The sequence below is a fragment of the Coptis chinensis genome, chromosome 5 (assembly GCF_015680905.1).
Source record: "Coptis chinensis isolate HL-2020 chromosome 5, ASM1568090v1, whole genome shotgun sequence".
NCBI lineage: Eukaryota > Viridiplantae > Streptophyta > Magnoliopsida > Ranunculales > Ranunculaceae > Coptis > Coptis chinensis.
In genome coordinates, this window is record NC_141460.1 from 5739749 (window position 1) to 5756064 (window position 16316).

Sequence of the window (16316 nt, forward strand, 5' to 3'; positions counted from 1 at the left end):
GTTAATTATTCTTAGAGGTTGGATCGATGCATTCACATCCAATTTCTGATTTCCCATTAATTATTCTTTAAAGTTAGTTCAATGCAGTTGCATCACCTACTTAGCTTACTCATGTCACTGATAGAGTGATCTTCCAAGAAACCCTTCCCTTTCTCACTGATCCAAAATAAAACCCCACCTTACACACAAATCTAAACATTCTTGGAGCATTATGTGATTGTTCTCTTTTTGGTCTAATATTTTAATAGGTTATGGACTATCACTACATAGTAACATAAGATTATTATTGATAGTCTATACAGTACAAAGAGATTTGGGCCTTCTATAGATTTGAGAATAATGATGTTTCGTATTTTATCTAATATATGTTTTGCAAGGTCTACATGTCTTAGAAGTTATCATTTTCTCATAACAATCATTAGTTATTTTCATTATTATCGTGTCTGGTTGTCATCATATAAAAACACATGATTGACATTTTCCCTTGACATTGAGGATATAAAACATGATATTGCTGCTAAAAATATAAGTATCAGGATAGTGAAATCATCATGTCACAAACATGATTATCTACATTATTGAACTCGGTTTTAATATTTAAATAGTGAACACTGTCCGGGTTGAATGTCTCTCCAGCATACTGCTTGACTTCTGTAACCGTATTACCTATTACTGTTAGAACTTAAAAGTTAGGTACTCGAAACAGGTTTATAATTGATCAAACTTTGTTAACAATAATTTTTAGTGCAAAAAATAATAATAATAAAATAAAAAAAATATTGTAATTCTCTGATATGGGGGTTTTGTTTCTTTGGGGTTATTTTCTACGTGGATTTTCTAGGGTTTATCCATCTAAAATTTTTAATTTAAAAGAAAAATTGAGAAAGAGTATTTCTGTGGGACTCCTTGTTGAACCCCCATTAATGAATAATGGAAACTCCTAATTTGGAATTCATTTTTTTTCTTCGTAATTAGTATTAGAGTTTACAAAAAATGTAATTAGTATTAGAGTTTACAAAAAATTGGAGACTCTGTGAAGCCTTGAAAAATAGAGCCAAGAGGGTATAGCTTTACCTATTACTGTTAGAACTTAAAAGTTAGGTACTCGAAACTCGTTTATAATTGATCAAACTTTGTTAACAATAATTTTTAGTGCAAAAAAAAAAAAAAAAAAAAAACTTGTAACTCTCTGATATGGGGGTTTTTGTTTATTTGGGATTATTTTCTATGTGGGTTTTCTAGAGTTTATCCAGCTAAAATTTCTAATTTAAAAGAAAAATTGAGAAAGAGTGTTTTTGTGGGACTCTTTGTTGAACCCCAATTACATGAATAATATAAATTCCTAATTTGGAAATTTTTTTATTTTTTTTTGGTAATTAGTATTAGAGTTTACAAAAAATTTGAGACTCGGTGAAGCCTTGAAAAATAGAGTCAATAGAATATAGTAATAATTTTATTTGTGAAGTAATGCCGTAGTTGTGACGTGTGAGTGAATAATAATATATGTAGTGGCGCATGGGCTTCCGTTTCACTCACAACCGCCAATCTTGTAGCTTGATTGTCGACCGTGAAAAAAAGGGCGTACCTACGTAGCAGAGTTTTGAATTTTATTAGAAAAGAAATAATGGGCCGTGTATTCAGTGGGAGCCAGAAACACAGCAGGCCATAAAATAATTAAAGAATTATTATTACGTCATTAATAATAATAAAAGGAAACAATATCTATATTGTTTTTCAGGTTAGCGTGCAATCCTCTCCACATTTTCATAAGCTCATTTATTTATTACTGCTCCTCTGACCTCTCTCTCTCTCGCTCTTGTTCAGGTATACTCTCTATTTTGTTGAAAGTAAAGTTGGATAATCATCATGGCTGGGACTATGGTTCAGTCAGCAAGCCTACCTGCTGCAGTTGCAGTTGTCCGATCTGGAAAGAGCAAAAGGATTAGGGTTAAAATGATGTCGTATAATAATAACATGCAAATCCGGGGCTTCTCAGGACTGAGGGGGTCGAATGCTTTAGATACAATACTGGTGAAAACCGATTTCCATTCTGAGGTAGCAGCTGCAGTATATGCCCCAGGACCAGCACGTGGAAGAGCAAAGAGATGTGTGCCTAGAGCTATGTTTGAACGCTTCACTGAAAAAGCTATTAAAGTCATTATGCTCGCCCAAGAGGAGGCAAGACGATTAGGACACAATTTTGTCGGTACAGAACAAATTCTACTGGGTCTCATTGGTGAAGGAACTGGTATTGCTGCAAAAGTTCTTAAATCCATGGGAATTAATCTAAAGGATGCTCGTGTTGAAGTGGAGAAAATTATTGGTAGAGGAAGTGGATTTGTTGCAGTGGAGATTCCATTCACTCCTCGTGCAAAGCGTGTTTTAGAACTCTCACTGGAGGAGGCTCGTCAACTAGGTAATCTTTTTCTCTTCCCGGTTGAGGTAGAATAACACTAGTCTGTTGACGAAAAAATTACAACTCTTGGATCACATGCATTCATTATGATGCTCCACTGATTTCGTCTCTGTATAAAGTTTCTGACAAGTGGTATTATCTGGGAAATGTGTGGAAAATGAGTTTTGCGTGCAGCAATGTTTACATCATATGACATGCATGCAGACCTTATTGATTCTTGCTAAATGTTTCAGGTCATAATTATATTGGGTCAGAGCATTTGCTACTAGGACTACTTCGCGAGGGTGAAGGTGTTGCAGCTCGTGTGCTTGAGAACCTTGGTGCGGATCCAAATAACATTCGTACACAGGTAACATTCATACTCTAATTTCCCTCATCCCAAACCCACAAGCTCCCCCCACCTCACTTTTACATTTCGTTCTAGAATGAGTGAATGACATATTGATCTGATCAGGTTATCCGTATGGTCGGTGAGAGCACCGAAGCTGTTGGTGCTGGAGTTGGGGGAGGTAGCAGTGGCAATAAGATGCCTACTCTTGAGGAGTATGGTACCAACCTGACCAAGCTGGCAGAGGAGGTATCTTTTCCAATTGCTCCTGTTTGCTTCTAAGTTCAGAAAGTCTGTGTTTTATTAGTTTGTTTTGACTGTATTTTTCTTTAATCACAGGGTAAGCTGGATCCTGTCGTTGGAAGGCAAGCACAGATAGAGCGTGTGACTCAAATTCTGGGTAGGCGGACAAAGAACAACCCCTGTTTAATTGGAGAACCTGGTGTGGGGAAAACAGCAATTGCAGAGGGACTTGCGCAACGAATCGCAAGTGGTGATGTTCCAGAAACAATTGAGGGAAAGAAGGTAACGATAGCATTCTCTGAACATTTAGACTTGAAATAACACAGAGACACACACATGGGTTGGTATCAAGCATGTATGAGTCGTCAGAGATTGGATCCATTAACTCTTTTTATGATTAACCAATAATCACATCAAAACGACACTCAAAAAATCCAGTCTGAAAAACACAACTGTACCCCATTGAAAGAGTAATCAGTAAGTTCTGAAGACTAGTCGTCACGTTGAAATGCTCTCTTTGAGTGAAGTATAAGCTGATGGTCAAATATAGTGAACTCCTTTTACCCTAATAATTATCTTGGTATTGTATCAAAAGAGGTTTTGTAGTGAATATTGTTCAAGTGTCTAGAACATGTGCCCATTACAATAGTAGGAGTCATAAATAAGAACACACTTAGATACAATGAAGAACAATTGCGAGAAATTAAAGAACAACTAGGGATTTGAAACCCAAACTTAAAAACACAAACTAAACTCATACAAAGGAGGCTTCAAGCACGCCATCCCTAAGGTGGTCACGTGGTGCCTCTGTATGGACCGCACCATACAATCTTGATATTTTATGAATAAAAATTACGTGAACCGGCCATTTTTCTCCTAGAGGATAGTCCTCATAAAGTAGGCTCTTCAAGCTAACTAGTAAGTGTGGATTTTGATGTTAGACAAGGAAGTAAACAACAATATAATACTCGTGGACACTTGATGGGACTCCTTTTGGTAGTTTCACGATTAGATGGGACTCTCTTTTGGGACGATGTCATGTGGACACTTGATGTGCCTCGTTACTTTTTATGTTGTTTTCTTTTCTTTTCTTTTTTCTCTCGATGTGTATAGGATACTTCATCCTTAAACTTTTCATATTATCAATATAATACATCTGCTTTTACCGATAAAAAAAAGTGTTGTTTGTTTTTGATGTTCTACTTCGCCTAATTTTTTGACTCTTCTTGTTTATCTTGAATAGTTGAGGAACTTTCCATGACAACCAACTTGTAATTTTTGAGACTGCACCAATGACTTGAAAGCTTCCCTTTTTCAGCATGGTTTGTGATATGTTTGACAATTTGAGTAATAACATATTTCTGGTATTCAAGCCTTGAAAGGATAGTTGGGTCTGGGCACTTGCTCACTCCTGACAGAAAAAGTCAGTGGCTACGATCAGATAAATATCCTGTTATGAGAAATTGCTTAGTGCTTCTGCTTCAATCTCCCTTAAGACGCTTTACACGTAGCATGTTTTCTGACGTAGAAGTTTAAAACAACTTTCTGTTAAATTTCCGACTTTACAATTCCCTCTTTATGTTACCTTCTTTTTCCTTTTCGTTTCCTTTTTCTTGTGTCCTCGGGTGCTTATTTTTCTTACTTAATCTTATCTTTTTTAGCTTGGTATGTTCTTAGTCTTCTTCGCTTGGGAAACTCCAGCTCAAAAGTTTTTTGACTACAGGTGATTACCCTGGATATGGGTCTTCTTGTTGCTGGTACAAAATATCGTGGAGAGTTTGAGGAAAGGTTAAAGAAGCTGATGGAGGAAATTAAACAAAGTGATGAGATAATACTATTTATTGATGAGGTGCACACGTTGATTGGAGCAGGAGCGGCAGAGGGTGCGATTGATGCTGCAAACATCTTGAAACCATCTCTTGCTAGAGGGGAACTACAGGTAATAAAGCTTTAACACCTGCTCAGATCACCCACTTAAAAATTGTACCTTTACCTCAGTTGTCCGATCCTTACAAAAGGCTTGCACCTTGGTTGATGGGCATCTCTTTTTGTAAGGATTAAGACGGTAGTCTGGCTGTATTGGCATAGTTCATGAAAACTATTGAACTTCTCTTTACTGTGTGTGTATATGTCCCCACCTCAATGTCTTTGTTCTGCATTTTCCAATTGTCACGTGCAAAACACATTCCAAACATTCTTCCAAAGCATTTTTGAGAGTTTTTCCAACTGATGTCATCCTATTTTATGGTGGCATGATGACATTATCACTCCATGCACTGCAACATTTACCCCATTGGCCCAACTGACGAAGAATTTGACCATGAGTTCTGAAGGTGTCCAGTGGCTACTGGTCAAGACTTGGGAGGTTCGGTCTTGGGTTCGATTCCCACCTTCACTGGTGAAAAGGGATTATGGGATAAAGTTCTAACTATCCAAAAAATAAAAGGTTCTGATAAACCTTATCATGTTTGGTAAATCGTATGCCAGTCTCATACACGCCACGCTCCCGGGTCGAGAAAAACTCGACTGCAGATTGTGCTCTGATATTGCCACAAGTATCGGAAGATCTATTTGTCTTGTTGCACACAATAAGACACTAGATCAGCCACACAAACCATTCTTCTGCCTGGATGATCACTATAAACCGAAACTAAATAAGTAATTCTTACTTGGACTACATTAAAATTGTCTCCAAAGATGGGAAGGAACCTGCAAAAGCAGTGTCAGAACTCAGAACCATGAAATGAAGATGGTCAATGTCTTCCTTTAAATTAAACACATTGGCGCAATATACAGTTTCCTACTCTTCATACTCTTGATATGAATAGTCTTCCTCGGAATACTCATCAGGAAGATTCCTCCTCCAACCGGTCTGCTTTGCTGTTTGGATTAATTTTTGGTGGCTGCTGCTCCACCATATCATCATTGTTTGTCCAAAATCTGTTCAAGTATTCATCAGAATTTTTTTTTTGTTGAATTGTTGATTTTAGAACGTTCTTCATCTGGATACAAACATGCTTTCCTTCCTATACGGTCATAAGATAGTATTGGACATCTCAGTTAGCATGTGTATATGCGTCCTTTCCTTTAAGTCCCACGTTCTTGTATGGAGTTTTGAAATTTGTTATTTGGTGCAGTGCATTGGTGCGACAACGCTAGATGAATATAGGAAGCACATTGAGAAAGATCCGGCTTTGGAAAGACGATTCCAGCCTGTAAAAGTGCCTGAGCCATCTGTTGAGGAGACTGTACAGATTTTGAAAGGTCTCCGAGAACGATATGAGATTCATCACAAGCTCCGTTACACAGATGAATCCTTAGTTGCTGCTGCTCAGTTGTCATACCAATACATCAGGTTTGTCATGTTATCTGCATAGTGTTCTTGTTCATTTGCCAGCCAATTTATGCCTCTGATTGATCAACGTGGATAAAGTTGCACTACAGTACCATAAGTAGATGTAAGATAAGTTTTCTTAAATCTTATTTGTCACCAAAAAGCTGAAAGTTGAAATTATATAGAGTTAATCACTACTTGTTTTTCCCGTTGACTCAATGATTATATTTAAGAAAAAGAGGTAAACTGACCTGTTAGCTTCTCGTAGATGTCCAGTCCCATCCCCCCCCCTCCTCCCAGGATGTCAGATTATGTACCTATGAGTGTGATGCAGCGGTGTATCAAAAATGTCAAATTGAGGGGACCAGTGCAAATGATGTATGGTAACTAGGCAACTAAGGCATTCGTTTGTGATGTAACACTTGTAATTGGATGTATTAATTACCTTAGTCCCTTACTAAGGGAGCAACAGGTGGGATGACACACAATGAGTTGTCTAAGAGGTGCCAACCTAGTTGGGATGTCTTAGTTTCCCTACAGATGTTTCTTTAACAGTGAAATTGAAATATAATGTACCTTTTCCTTTATCACTAAAATTTCATTTTATTCTAAAATAGTAACAAAAAAAAGTAAAGGAACAACGAGTTGGGGTATTAGTTACCGTAGTTAGGCTGGCATCCGGTTGTTCCCCTCTTGCCTTGGCATTATTTGAAGAGGTTTTGTGTAGCCAGTCATGTTTTTCATGCATCAACTTGGTTTTATTTGAGTGATCAGGACAAAATTCTCATGAATTTCCTTCTAGAAAATTTGTCTGGTAGCTCCCATCCTCCAACACTTTGAAGATACCTTTGACTCCCATCCTCCAACACTAGTGGATTAGTTAGAGTAAAATTGTATCTACGTTAATGGAGAAGAAGTTTGGAGAGAGAGGATACGGCCTTATTGGGTTTGGATGGGGACTTTGCTCCCTGTTGTAATGCTGTGGTTGGAGATGAGTAATATCCTTTTTGAAGTAGCGGACATCCTTTTATGACATCATTATCCTTTAAATTCCGTGTGGGGGATTTCGCGGTGCAGCAGGGTAATATTTGGAATTTTCCCTTCAGGAGTAATATGTGTTTGTGATATCACTGATTTACTTGTACTTAGTTTCAGTAGTAATTATTTTGCTGATAAAAATCTTTGTTTCATATGATACATATGCAGCAAGCCCATTTTCTTTTTTCTTTATAGTATTTACTAAGAGATTTTATCTTTTTTTGTCTTCTTTCTATACTGGAGATATGGGGTGCATGGTGCATATCACAAAAGCCCATATTGCTTAGTAGTGATTTGTTCCCTGCCCTTGCTTCCATTTGACAAGCTGTTCTGTAAGTTGTGGTTACTCAACCATACAGACCATAAAGTGTATGGAATAGCAAATTCAACGTATATTCTATAATCTATACCAAATTGAATTTAAGAAAAATCTCATCCCACCTATGTTTCTTCAACCGGGTTAGGAATTGGGGCAGGTTCTTTCTCACTTTACTGTTTGTTTCTTTTCCTATCTGGTTTTTATATTTATTACTCTCATATTTCTATCTGCTTATGTAAACCAGTGATCGCTTCCTCCCTGACAAAGCCATTGACTTGATTGATGAGGCTGGTTCTCGAGTTCGGCTTCGTAATGCACAGGTATAATTTGTCATGTCTCAGAACATAACGTTTTTCTGCTTTGTTCCAAGAGTGTTAAACTTAGTGGATTACCTGCTCTTTCCCTTACAGCTCCCTGAGGAAGCTAGAGAACTCGAAAAAGAGCTCAGACAGATTACAAAGGAGAAAAATGAAGCTGTTCGTGGCCAGGACTTTGAAAAAGTAGGTAATTTTTGTATTTTATATAGTTCAAGTATGTATAGCTTCCAGAGCCGTAAGGAAAGATTTTCATCTATTCGTTCTCTCTTAGAGCAACCAATCTTAACTCACTGCGGAAACCCGGAGTCAATTAAGTTATAATTGAATACATTTTTCTATGTTACATGGACACGCCATATTTCTAAAATAATCCGTGTCGGATACATATCGGCGTGTCCGTGTCGGACACACACGGACACATATTGTGTGTGATATTCATCAGTTTTTGATATTTCGCTGTGTCAGACACCCCGTATCCGTGTCCGATACATGTCAATGTAACTTAGAATTTTTTTAGTCTGTGTCTCCCTCTTAATCCATTAGGAGCCTTAAGCTTGTGCCATAGTAGTCCGAGACGACATGTTTATTCATATTTGCTGTCCAATGAGGTACAAACTTATAAAGTCGATTCAAGTCAAATATGTATTTAAAACAAAAGTGCACCGTATTGTTTGAGTTTTGTGCTTCAACAACTTCACACATCTGTGGTGATGTTATGGAGTTTGGTGTTTGGCTGTTCCAGATATGAATTTGAGTCCAATCATGACCTTTAATGGGTAGATTCGATGGAATTTTCTTTGGGTTTACCATTTTTTTTTTATCCAGTCAAGCTTATGATGACTTTTGGCAGGCTGGTGAGTTGAGGGATAGGGAAATGGATCTCAAGGCCCAGATCACAAGTTTAATTGACAAAGGTAAAGAGAAAACCAAGGCAGAGAGTGAGGCAAGTGATTCAGGTCCTATCGTGACAGAAGTTGACATACAGCATATTGTGTCTTCATGGACTGGAATCCCAGTTGACAAAGTATCAAGTGATGAGTCTGATAAACTCCTCAAGATGGAAGACACACTCCACCAAAGAATCATTGGTCAGGATGAAGCTGTCAAAGCTATTAGCCGTGCCATCCGCCGAGCCCGTGTTGGGCTGAAGAATCCAAATCGGCCTATTGCGAGCTTCATATTTTCAGGTCCAACTGGTGTGGGAAAGTCGGAGCTGGCGAAAACGCTGGCTGCCTATTACTTTGGTTCTGAGGAAGCCATGATCCGGCTTGATATGAGTGAGTTTATGGAGAGGCATACTGTCTCCAAGCTGATTGGTTCACCACCTGGTTATGTCGGCTACACTGAGGGTGGTCAGCTTACTGAAGCTGTTCGCCGCCGGCCCTATACTGTGGTCCTCTTTGACGAGATAGAGAAGGCTCACCCCGATGTCTTCAATATGATGCTTCAGATTCTGGAAGATGGGAGGTTGACAGATAGCAAGGGGCGGACTGTTGATTTTAAAAATACGCTACTGATAATGACCTCCAATGTTGGTAGCAGTGTAATTGAAAAAGGAGGCCGTCGTATTGGATTCGATCTCGACTATGATGAGAAGGACAGCAGCTACAACCGGATAAAGAGCCTGGTTACCGAGGAATTGAAGCAGTACTTTAGACCAGAGTTCCTGAACAGGTTAGACGAGATGATCGTCTTCCGGCAGTTAACGAAGTTGGAAGTCAAGGATATTGCAGATATAATGTTGAAGGAGGTATTTGAGAGGCTAAAGGCCAAGGAAATAGAGCTTCAGGTTACAGAGAGATTTAGAGACAGAGTTGTTGATGAAGGATACAGCCCGAGCTATGGAGCAAGACCTCTAAGGCGAGCAATAATGAGGCTTTTAGAGGACAGCATGGCTGAGAAGATGCTCTCTGGAGATATCAAGGAGGGGGATTCTGTTATCGTGGACGTCGATGCTGATGGAAATGTTACAGTGCTCAATGGAAGTAGTGGGACTCTTGAATCATTGCCCCCGGCAGTACCTGTGTAAACAGCGCTCTTCTGCATCTGATGTTCACAAGCATGGTATTTGTACTGTTAACTACATCTAGATAGATTTAGTTATCTGTTATATACATACAGTATTGTCACGCTATTCTGAATGCATTTCAAGGCATAGGCAGGAGAATTTATCCCGTAGAGCAAATGTTCCTGAAATAACATTGTAATATAGACATAAATTATTGTGTGATGGATTAGGTGAACAGTCTATGTCTTCCGTCCCTGCTTTGTTCTGGGGTTCTGACATCACTCTCATATCTTAATAGTATATCATCCTTTCTTTTTCTAGCCAAATTGAGTTTACTGTTCAGGTGCTCAAACTGTGTGTCAGTTACTCTTGGAAGGATTGGTGCATTTTCTGCACCTTGAGATACTTGGAAGTATGCCTATTCAGATGGGAAGCAAATTTTAGACCACGCTACCTTACTCATATTTTACAAGAAGAATCTGGTGAAGCACCGAATTCCTTCAGTCAACATGCCCTTGACATTGCAAAACTTGCATCATTGTGGAGTGTTGCAAAAGTTTTGTTCTCTCCGATTTCTTGGCATAATCTCCCTCCTTGGATCCAGATAATCAGTCATCTCTGTTCACTTAGTGCACCACACCTAACCCTAGTTCTCACACACAGCCTTTGTGGGCCATAATGGCCTTGCATTTGGCTGCTGGACATGCCTTTTATTTTCTGGATTATTGTCTGAGAACAAAACAATGTACCTTTCTGCCAATAGTCACATTTTTTTTTTGAAACATATACTTTAAGTTCAATTTACACATCATTGGATAAAAAGAAAAGCTCAATCACTCAATCAGTGCTTCAAATAGTTCTTGAAGGCGATTACCAGGTTTGTGGTTACAGCTCAGGAGACTGCTATCAAAGTTTGAGAATCCTGCAACTCTGCAATGCTGAGGAAGATGTTCAAAGGGCTCTAAGGAAGCAATAGTAAAAACTCGGGGAAAAAAATATATGGCTTCAAGTTCCCTCGAGATTGAAGTGGGGAACCATGTCCTAGTAGAACTCAGCCTAAATGTGGTGATCATCTTGCTTATTACTCAACATCTTGATCAGCTTCCCAGTTATTACAACTCACTTCTATCGATGGGATTTGAAAAGCTTGTAGATGAGCTAGATTCCGGATTATAAGTAAATCCAATAATGATTGATTCTTGACGGTCGTTTAATTAAGAACACTACAATCCTTCAGTAGGTACATATTCTTCCTTACAGGGTTTTCTATTTCACTTTGATACGGTCACCTAACAGTGAAAACAACGAAAACAATTCTTTCTTTAAGTTCTATACAAAAGTTGTTCAACCTTGCAAAAAACACAATTGCATATCTTGCTTTCACCTTCTCAATAAATACCATAACCAACTTTACATGTGTGAAAACTATGAACACCCATGGACCAATCAATCAATCAATCAATCAATCAAAATACTTCAGGTAGAGGTGTGCCTTGTAAAAATGACTTGAACAGCACGAGTGATCTCTCTGGCTGTGAGAATGGAGCTTCATGAGAAGCTCCTCTGATGGTGGCAAAGGAAAGAATATTACCATAGACTTGAGTCCATCCACCGACCTGTAGAAAGAAAATCCAACAGTGTTGTGATCCTTGCTTACGCGATTAAATTTCTGCTCCATGACGACTCGTGTTTGTAAAATTGGTATCAGAGTCAACCCAACTTCTATTGAGTGAATCTAATGACGCAAGAGGGTGCCTTAGAAGCTAGGCTAAAATGCATCGGAGCATTATGTATGGGCACAGTGCTAACTGCTCAGTCAATAAACACTGAGGATAGTTGAAAAAGAGGCATTGGGTCAGTTTCGATAGAGGGGGATCCTATGAGGACTTTGAGTCTGGAAGTATGGTGGAAAGGTTAGGATCCTAGGTTAAGTAAACTTTCCCCTCCTTGACAGCTCAGGCCTTTGAGGAGTATTGATTGGATATTTAACAGAAAAAAACATCTTTGAAAAAACTAAAACTAGGGAAAATATAAGGTATAACTCAATTTCATCGATTTCCAAAGAGTAGTTTGTCAGCCAAATTTACCTGTTTCCCTTCAAACCAAACTCTATAAGCTGCAGTGGTGTTCAATCCTAATTCTTCTGCCAGCCCATGGACAAGCTTTCTGCTCCCAGTCAGCGGAATGACTGAATCTTGATCTCCACTGTAGTTAAAATCAAAAGGTAAATTCACTTTGGAAGAAAACTTACACATCTGTACCGATCCAGAATCAGATACTTCACCTGTAAACTAGGACTGGGATTCCGGCTTTGACAATTGAGCCTACAACGTTGATCGTGGGTATCTCTACGTTAAGTACATCATAATCCAGGATGCTGCATACATGTTAAGAAAGAATTAAACAATTATTCACTTCACTTGAGAAGATATGGATCCAAGAAATCCCAGCAGCAGTTTATTCTATTAATCTCGGTCATATGCTCGGGTGACCGAGTTGAGCCTTTTGTGACTACTAGTGATTCCACAATTTCGAGAGAAACTGGAAAGGCAGCAGCTGGAGCACTGGCCTGGGACAATGAAGGGAACCTACGTGGGGCAGCCATCAGGAAGTTCACAGCTCAGGAGGCTGAAGAAGCAGAAATGGTGGCGCTGGAAGTTGCAGCAAAGCTAGCTAGGAGTATGGGAGGGAACTCGATTTTGTTTGAGGGTGACAGTAAATTAGTCATGATGGATTTACAAAACACTCTTGAGTCTACCTCTCACTATTGGAGACTAGAACCAATTAAGTTAATGATTGAGGAGTTGTGTAAACCTTTTACTTTCTGTAAGTTCAGGTGGATTAGTCGTATGTATAACGACGAGGCACATGCACTAGCAAAGTGGGCTATCCAGACTCAGGATGTATGTCTACTGTCCAGACATTTGCTTGATTGTAGTATGGTACCCCTTATGTTTTAATATATAAAAGACATGTTTCTAGCGAAAAAAAAAAAATCCCAGCAGCACTACAAAAGAAAGAGGATACCAATAAAAAAACACAACAACCAATGAATAGCTTATTTAGAGAGAACATAAAGCTTAACATGATAATAGCTTCTTCGTAAGAGCTTTGCAGTGATAATATACACTTACAGTATACTTGGTGGAGAGTAATCGCCACAAGGATTCTAAAAAAGGATCCTCATGAAATAGACTCCTAATGTTCATAGGAGTTTGGTTCGTCCGTTACGACTGTTAACTTTATGATTCTAATGTTAGAGTTGATTAGTTATATATTCTCCTTTCATGAGGTACTCATCAAGTCAACATTCTGAACTAGTGTCACAATGGTGCTTACCTGTTTTAAGGTTAATGTCATGAGTACACTCTTCACAAATGCTCTAACTGTATAATTTGCTGGACTAAGGTAAGAAATTTTACCTGCTGCAAACTGTCCACTTGTTTACTCCCACGAGACGGGCATGGAGAGCTTTCTGTACATCCTTTCGGTTCAAATAATTTACTGTTTCATCTTCAATGCAGACATCAACACTCTGAGTGACTTGCTGTGGATTAGAAGGAAGCCAAAATTGACATTGTAAGATATATTGAGGGACAAGAAAGAAAGAGGGGTAAACTAAATCAGTTCATTAGAGAAGAGTAGAAATACTATGGATCAAACTCACTTGGGGACTGATAATCTTGGATTGTGAGAAGACCGATGATGTGCAAACATCTAGGGTGACATCGTACTTATCTACAAATCTACTTGTTTCTTTACCCACTTGGGACATTACCATTGAGCATATAGGGGAAACAGATTCCCTGTAGTATTCGCTCACATATCGAGAATAATTACAAGCTGATGTGAAAAATTTGTATGTAGCATCTGATATCAATCCATGAGACCAGAAGTACTCAGCTCTTGAATTGAAATCTGTCTCAAATTCCAGCACAGGATTGCCCAACTGCAATGGAAAATTAAGACATCAACTCAAACAAAATCATCCAACAAGATTTATGTTTAACTTATTATCATTTCAAATAGACTCCTTAAGTTGAATTCTTTTAGCTACTTACAGCAATTCCTTTCAAATTAAACAACATTTTCTTTTTGTTGAATTGAATCATCAGCTCTGCAAGTTGTGGGATATAATGCCCTGGTAATTGCAACATTCTCATAATCAGTCCTGTTCTTATGTTCTACGATGAACAAATGACGATGAGATTGACGAACATTCTAGTTTACCTGCATAGCTTTCCCCGGTAATAAATAGTTCCTTTTGCTTGTACTGGGGAAACTTATCAAACCAGTGTAGCAAAAACAGAAGATTATCCCTGGCTTAAGAATCCAAATTCGCAACAGTTTCAATACTGGAAGAGACTCCAACAATATTTCATAAAAGATAAAATTTATAATTTTAGCTATCAAGAACTCAAAGAGATTTTTGGTAATCTAAATACAAATGGACTTTAATTTGAATCCAAGTAGTAGCACTTAAAATGTATCACAAACTAACTTGATTTCAAGTACTGTCAATAAGTAATTGTTCAAAGTGATGAGACATGCCTGTTATCTTGTCATCTACAGTCTCAAAAGAGGTTTGATTGGAGAAAGAGAATCCAACACCCACTGGAGTCTCCAAGTATAACATATTTGCTTCTGCAGAACAAATGTGAATCAAGTATCAATTTGCAAAGTTGATATTAAACCACTCATTGTACATAAATGTTAAAAGAAAGTATATTCAAGAGACATTAGATGGATACCTTTATTCCAGCTATGCTCATTTCTCACCAAAACCTTTCCACTGGGTCTAAAAGGCCCATTTTCAGAAAATGCTCCAACACCCAAAGAAGAACAACCAGGACCTACAAAGAAAACAAAAATATATTTGAATCTTCCCATAAGAACATAGAAAAAGAAAACGAGTTTGCTCCTTCTTTCCCCTACACATAAACGTCTTATAATTAAGTGAGGAGGAAGTGCTGACCTCCATTCAACCAGAGAACAAGAGGCTTTGAAGCTGGATCCATCTCTGCTTCAACAAAGTAGTAAAATAGAGATCTTTTTTTCTTCACATCTATAGTAACATAACCTGAATACTGCTGGAAGCTAACATGGGGTTGCCCAGGCAGCACAGTTATTTTGTCAGATAGAGCTGGAAAGGACTCTACCTTGATAAAAAGCATTGGCTGAAGCAGTGCTAGTGCTACAACCAACACCATGGTTTTCCAATGCAGTGCATGCATTATTTCAGGTAGAAAGAATGTAGTTGGAAGAGGGAAGTGTAGAGGTAAATAAAGATTTGAGATGCTGCCCAGTGTGAAGCGTGAACTGTGGAGGGACTAGGGAGTGCATAAAATAAACAGCAAGTCTGTGTGTGTGTGAGAGAGAAAGAGTGGGGGAGTGGGAGAGTGAAGTTGACCCAGTGTAGTCACTTTTGGGATAGTTGGAGGTGGGTCCTACGTTTCCTGACATGTCTTAGGGGCCCGGGTCGTTTGAAAGAGAGGAATTTTCATCATCAGTTTTCTGTAATAATTATCATTTCTGCAGTTGCTTTGGGTTTTAATTTTGTTTTACACAAATCATATTACTCATTAGTCAAGGCTGTAACCACTAGATGAACATACACTTTCACACTTTCTCCCCTAGAAAGTGGTTTTACATAATTTTGTTCCCTTTTTCTTCACGGCCTTTTAGGGTTTTTTGCTCACTTTATGGTATACCTAACACCAAAAACTATTCCAAACAGTGGTTTATAGCTATTTTGACTAGGCACTTTTTTTGCCCAATGATATTTGTCCGCCACATTTAAGATATGTCTGCATATTCAGAGAAGAGTACAGTTCCTCTATTACCGGGTACAGAGATTAATCTTTGTAACTATCTAATTTAACGGTTGGATTGTCTCGAAATACACATTTATCTCAAAATACACACTTTAATTTTTACTTCGACATTAATGTGTTGTGTATCTCGGTACAGTTTTAACGGTTAAATAATACGGTTATAGAGATTAATCTCTGTATCCGGTTATAGAGGAACCGGACTCTTCAGATAATTTCTTGCAAACAATGCCACAAAAGTGATCATAATCCATATTTATCTGTCCTAGTAATTTCTCAATGATATGATATCTTCAAGTACATAACCAAATCTATTATCGAAAAAAATAAAAAGTACATGACCAAATCTTCAATTTATTTAATTTTGTTTTCGATAAAGATCTTCAATTTATTTCTTAAGAACATACTCAGATATTCAGAACAATATCATAAAAAGTCACTTCACTTGGGTTTTGAACATTTGATGGAGTGCTTCCGGCACA

At 38.2% G+C, this 16316-nt stretch overlaps 2 protein-coding genes across 4 annotated transcripts; one reads left to right on the forward strand and one right to left on the reverse strand.

The window, feature by feature from the left end:
* The first annotated feature begins 1534 nt into the window (after nucleotides 1–1534).
* LOC147496401 (ATP-dependent Clp protease ATP-binding subunit ClpA homolog CD4B, chloroplastic) lies at nucleotides 1535–10329 on the forward strand. Its single transcript, XM_086559417.1, has 9 exons — nucleotides 1535–2416; nucleotides 2650–2765; nucleotides 2871–2993; nucleotides 3084–3269; nucleotides 4711–4926; nucleotides 6125–6342; nucleotides 7923–7998; nucleotides 8089–8178; nucleotides 8846–10329. Exons 1-9 carry the CDS (start codon nucleotides 1867–1869, stop codon nucleotides 10022–10024), a joined length of 2754 nt encoding a protein of 917 aa, XP_086415543.1. The 5' UTR covers nucleotides 1535–1866; the 3' UTR covers nucleotides 10025–10329.
* A 420-nt stretch (nucleotides 10330–10749) lies between these two features.
* On the reverse strand, nucleotides 10750–15388 carry LOC147496402 (serine carboxypeptidase-like 45). Of its 3 annotated transcripts, XR_015194753.1 has the most exons (11): nucleotides 14979–15366; nucleotides 14755–14856; nucleotides 14555–14647; nucleotides 14234–14326; nucleotides 14065–14144; nucleotides 13671–13952; nucleotides 13426–13550; nucleotides 12288–12380; nucleotides 12091–12208; nucleotides 11388–11619; nucleotides 11174–11292 (listed from the first exon to the last, which is right to left on the reverse strand). XR_015194753.1 is itself a non-coding variant. In XM_086559418.1 (10 exons), exons 1-10 carry the CDS (start codon nucleotides 15235–15237, stop codon nucleotides 11470–11472), a joined length of 1395 nt encoding a protein of 464 aa, XP_086415544.1. In that variant the 5' UTR covers nucleotides 15238–15388; the 3' UTR covers nucleotides 10750–11469. The 3 variants fall into 3 exon arrangements, 2 of the variants coding, with proteins under 2 accessions (XP_086415544.1, XP_086415545.1); XM_086559418.1 differs by having other exon boundaries at nucleotides 10750–11619; nucleotides 14979–15388; XM_086559419.1 differs by lacking the exon at nucleotides 14234–14326 and having other exon boundaries at nucleotides 11174–11619.
* Between the last annotated feature and the right edge of the window lie 928 nt (nucleotides 15389–16316).

Coding starts and splice junctions, on each gene's coding strand:
- LOC147496401 (XM_086559417.1), top strand. CDS start 1,867: ATGGCTGGGACTATGGTTCAGTCAGCAAGCCTACCTGCTGCAGTTGCA. Junction 2,766..2,870: donor CAAATAACATTCGTACACAG/GTAACATTCATA, acceptor TGATCTGATCAG/GTTATCCGTATGGTCGGTGA. Junction 7,999..8,088: donor TTCGGCTTCGTAATGCACAG/GTATAATTTGTC, acceptor TTTCCCTTACAG/CTCCCTGAGGAAGCTAGAGA.
- LOC147496402 (XM_086559418.1), bottom strand. CDS start 15,237: ATGCATGCACTGCATTGGAAAACCATGGTGTTGGTTGTAGCACTAGCA. Junction 14,857..14,978: donor TGTTCTCTGGTTGAATGGAG/GTCAGCACTTCC, acceptor TTTTCTTTGTAG/GTCCTGGTTGTTCTTCTTTG. Junction 12,209..12,287: donor ATCCCAGTCCTAGTTTACAG/GTGAAGTATCTG, acceptor TTTTAACTACAG/TGGAGATCAAGATTCAGTCA.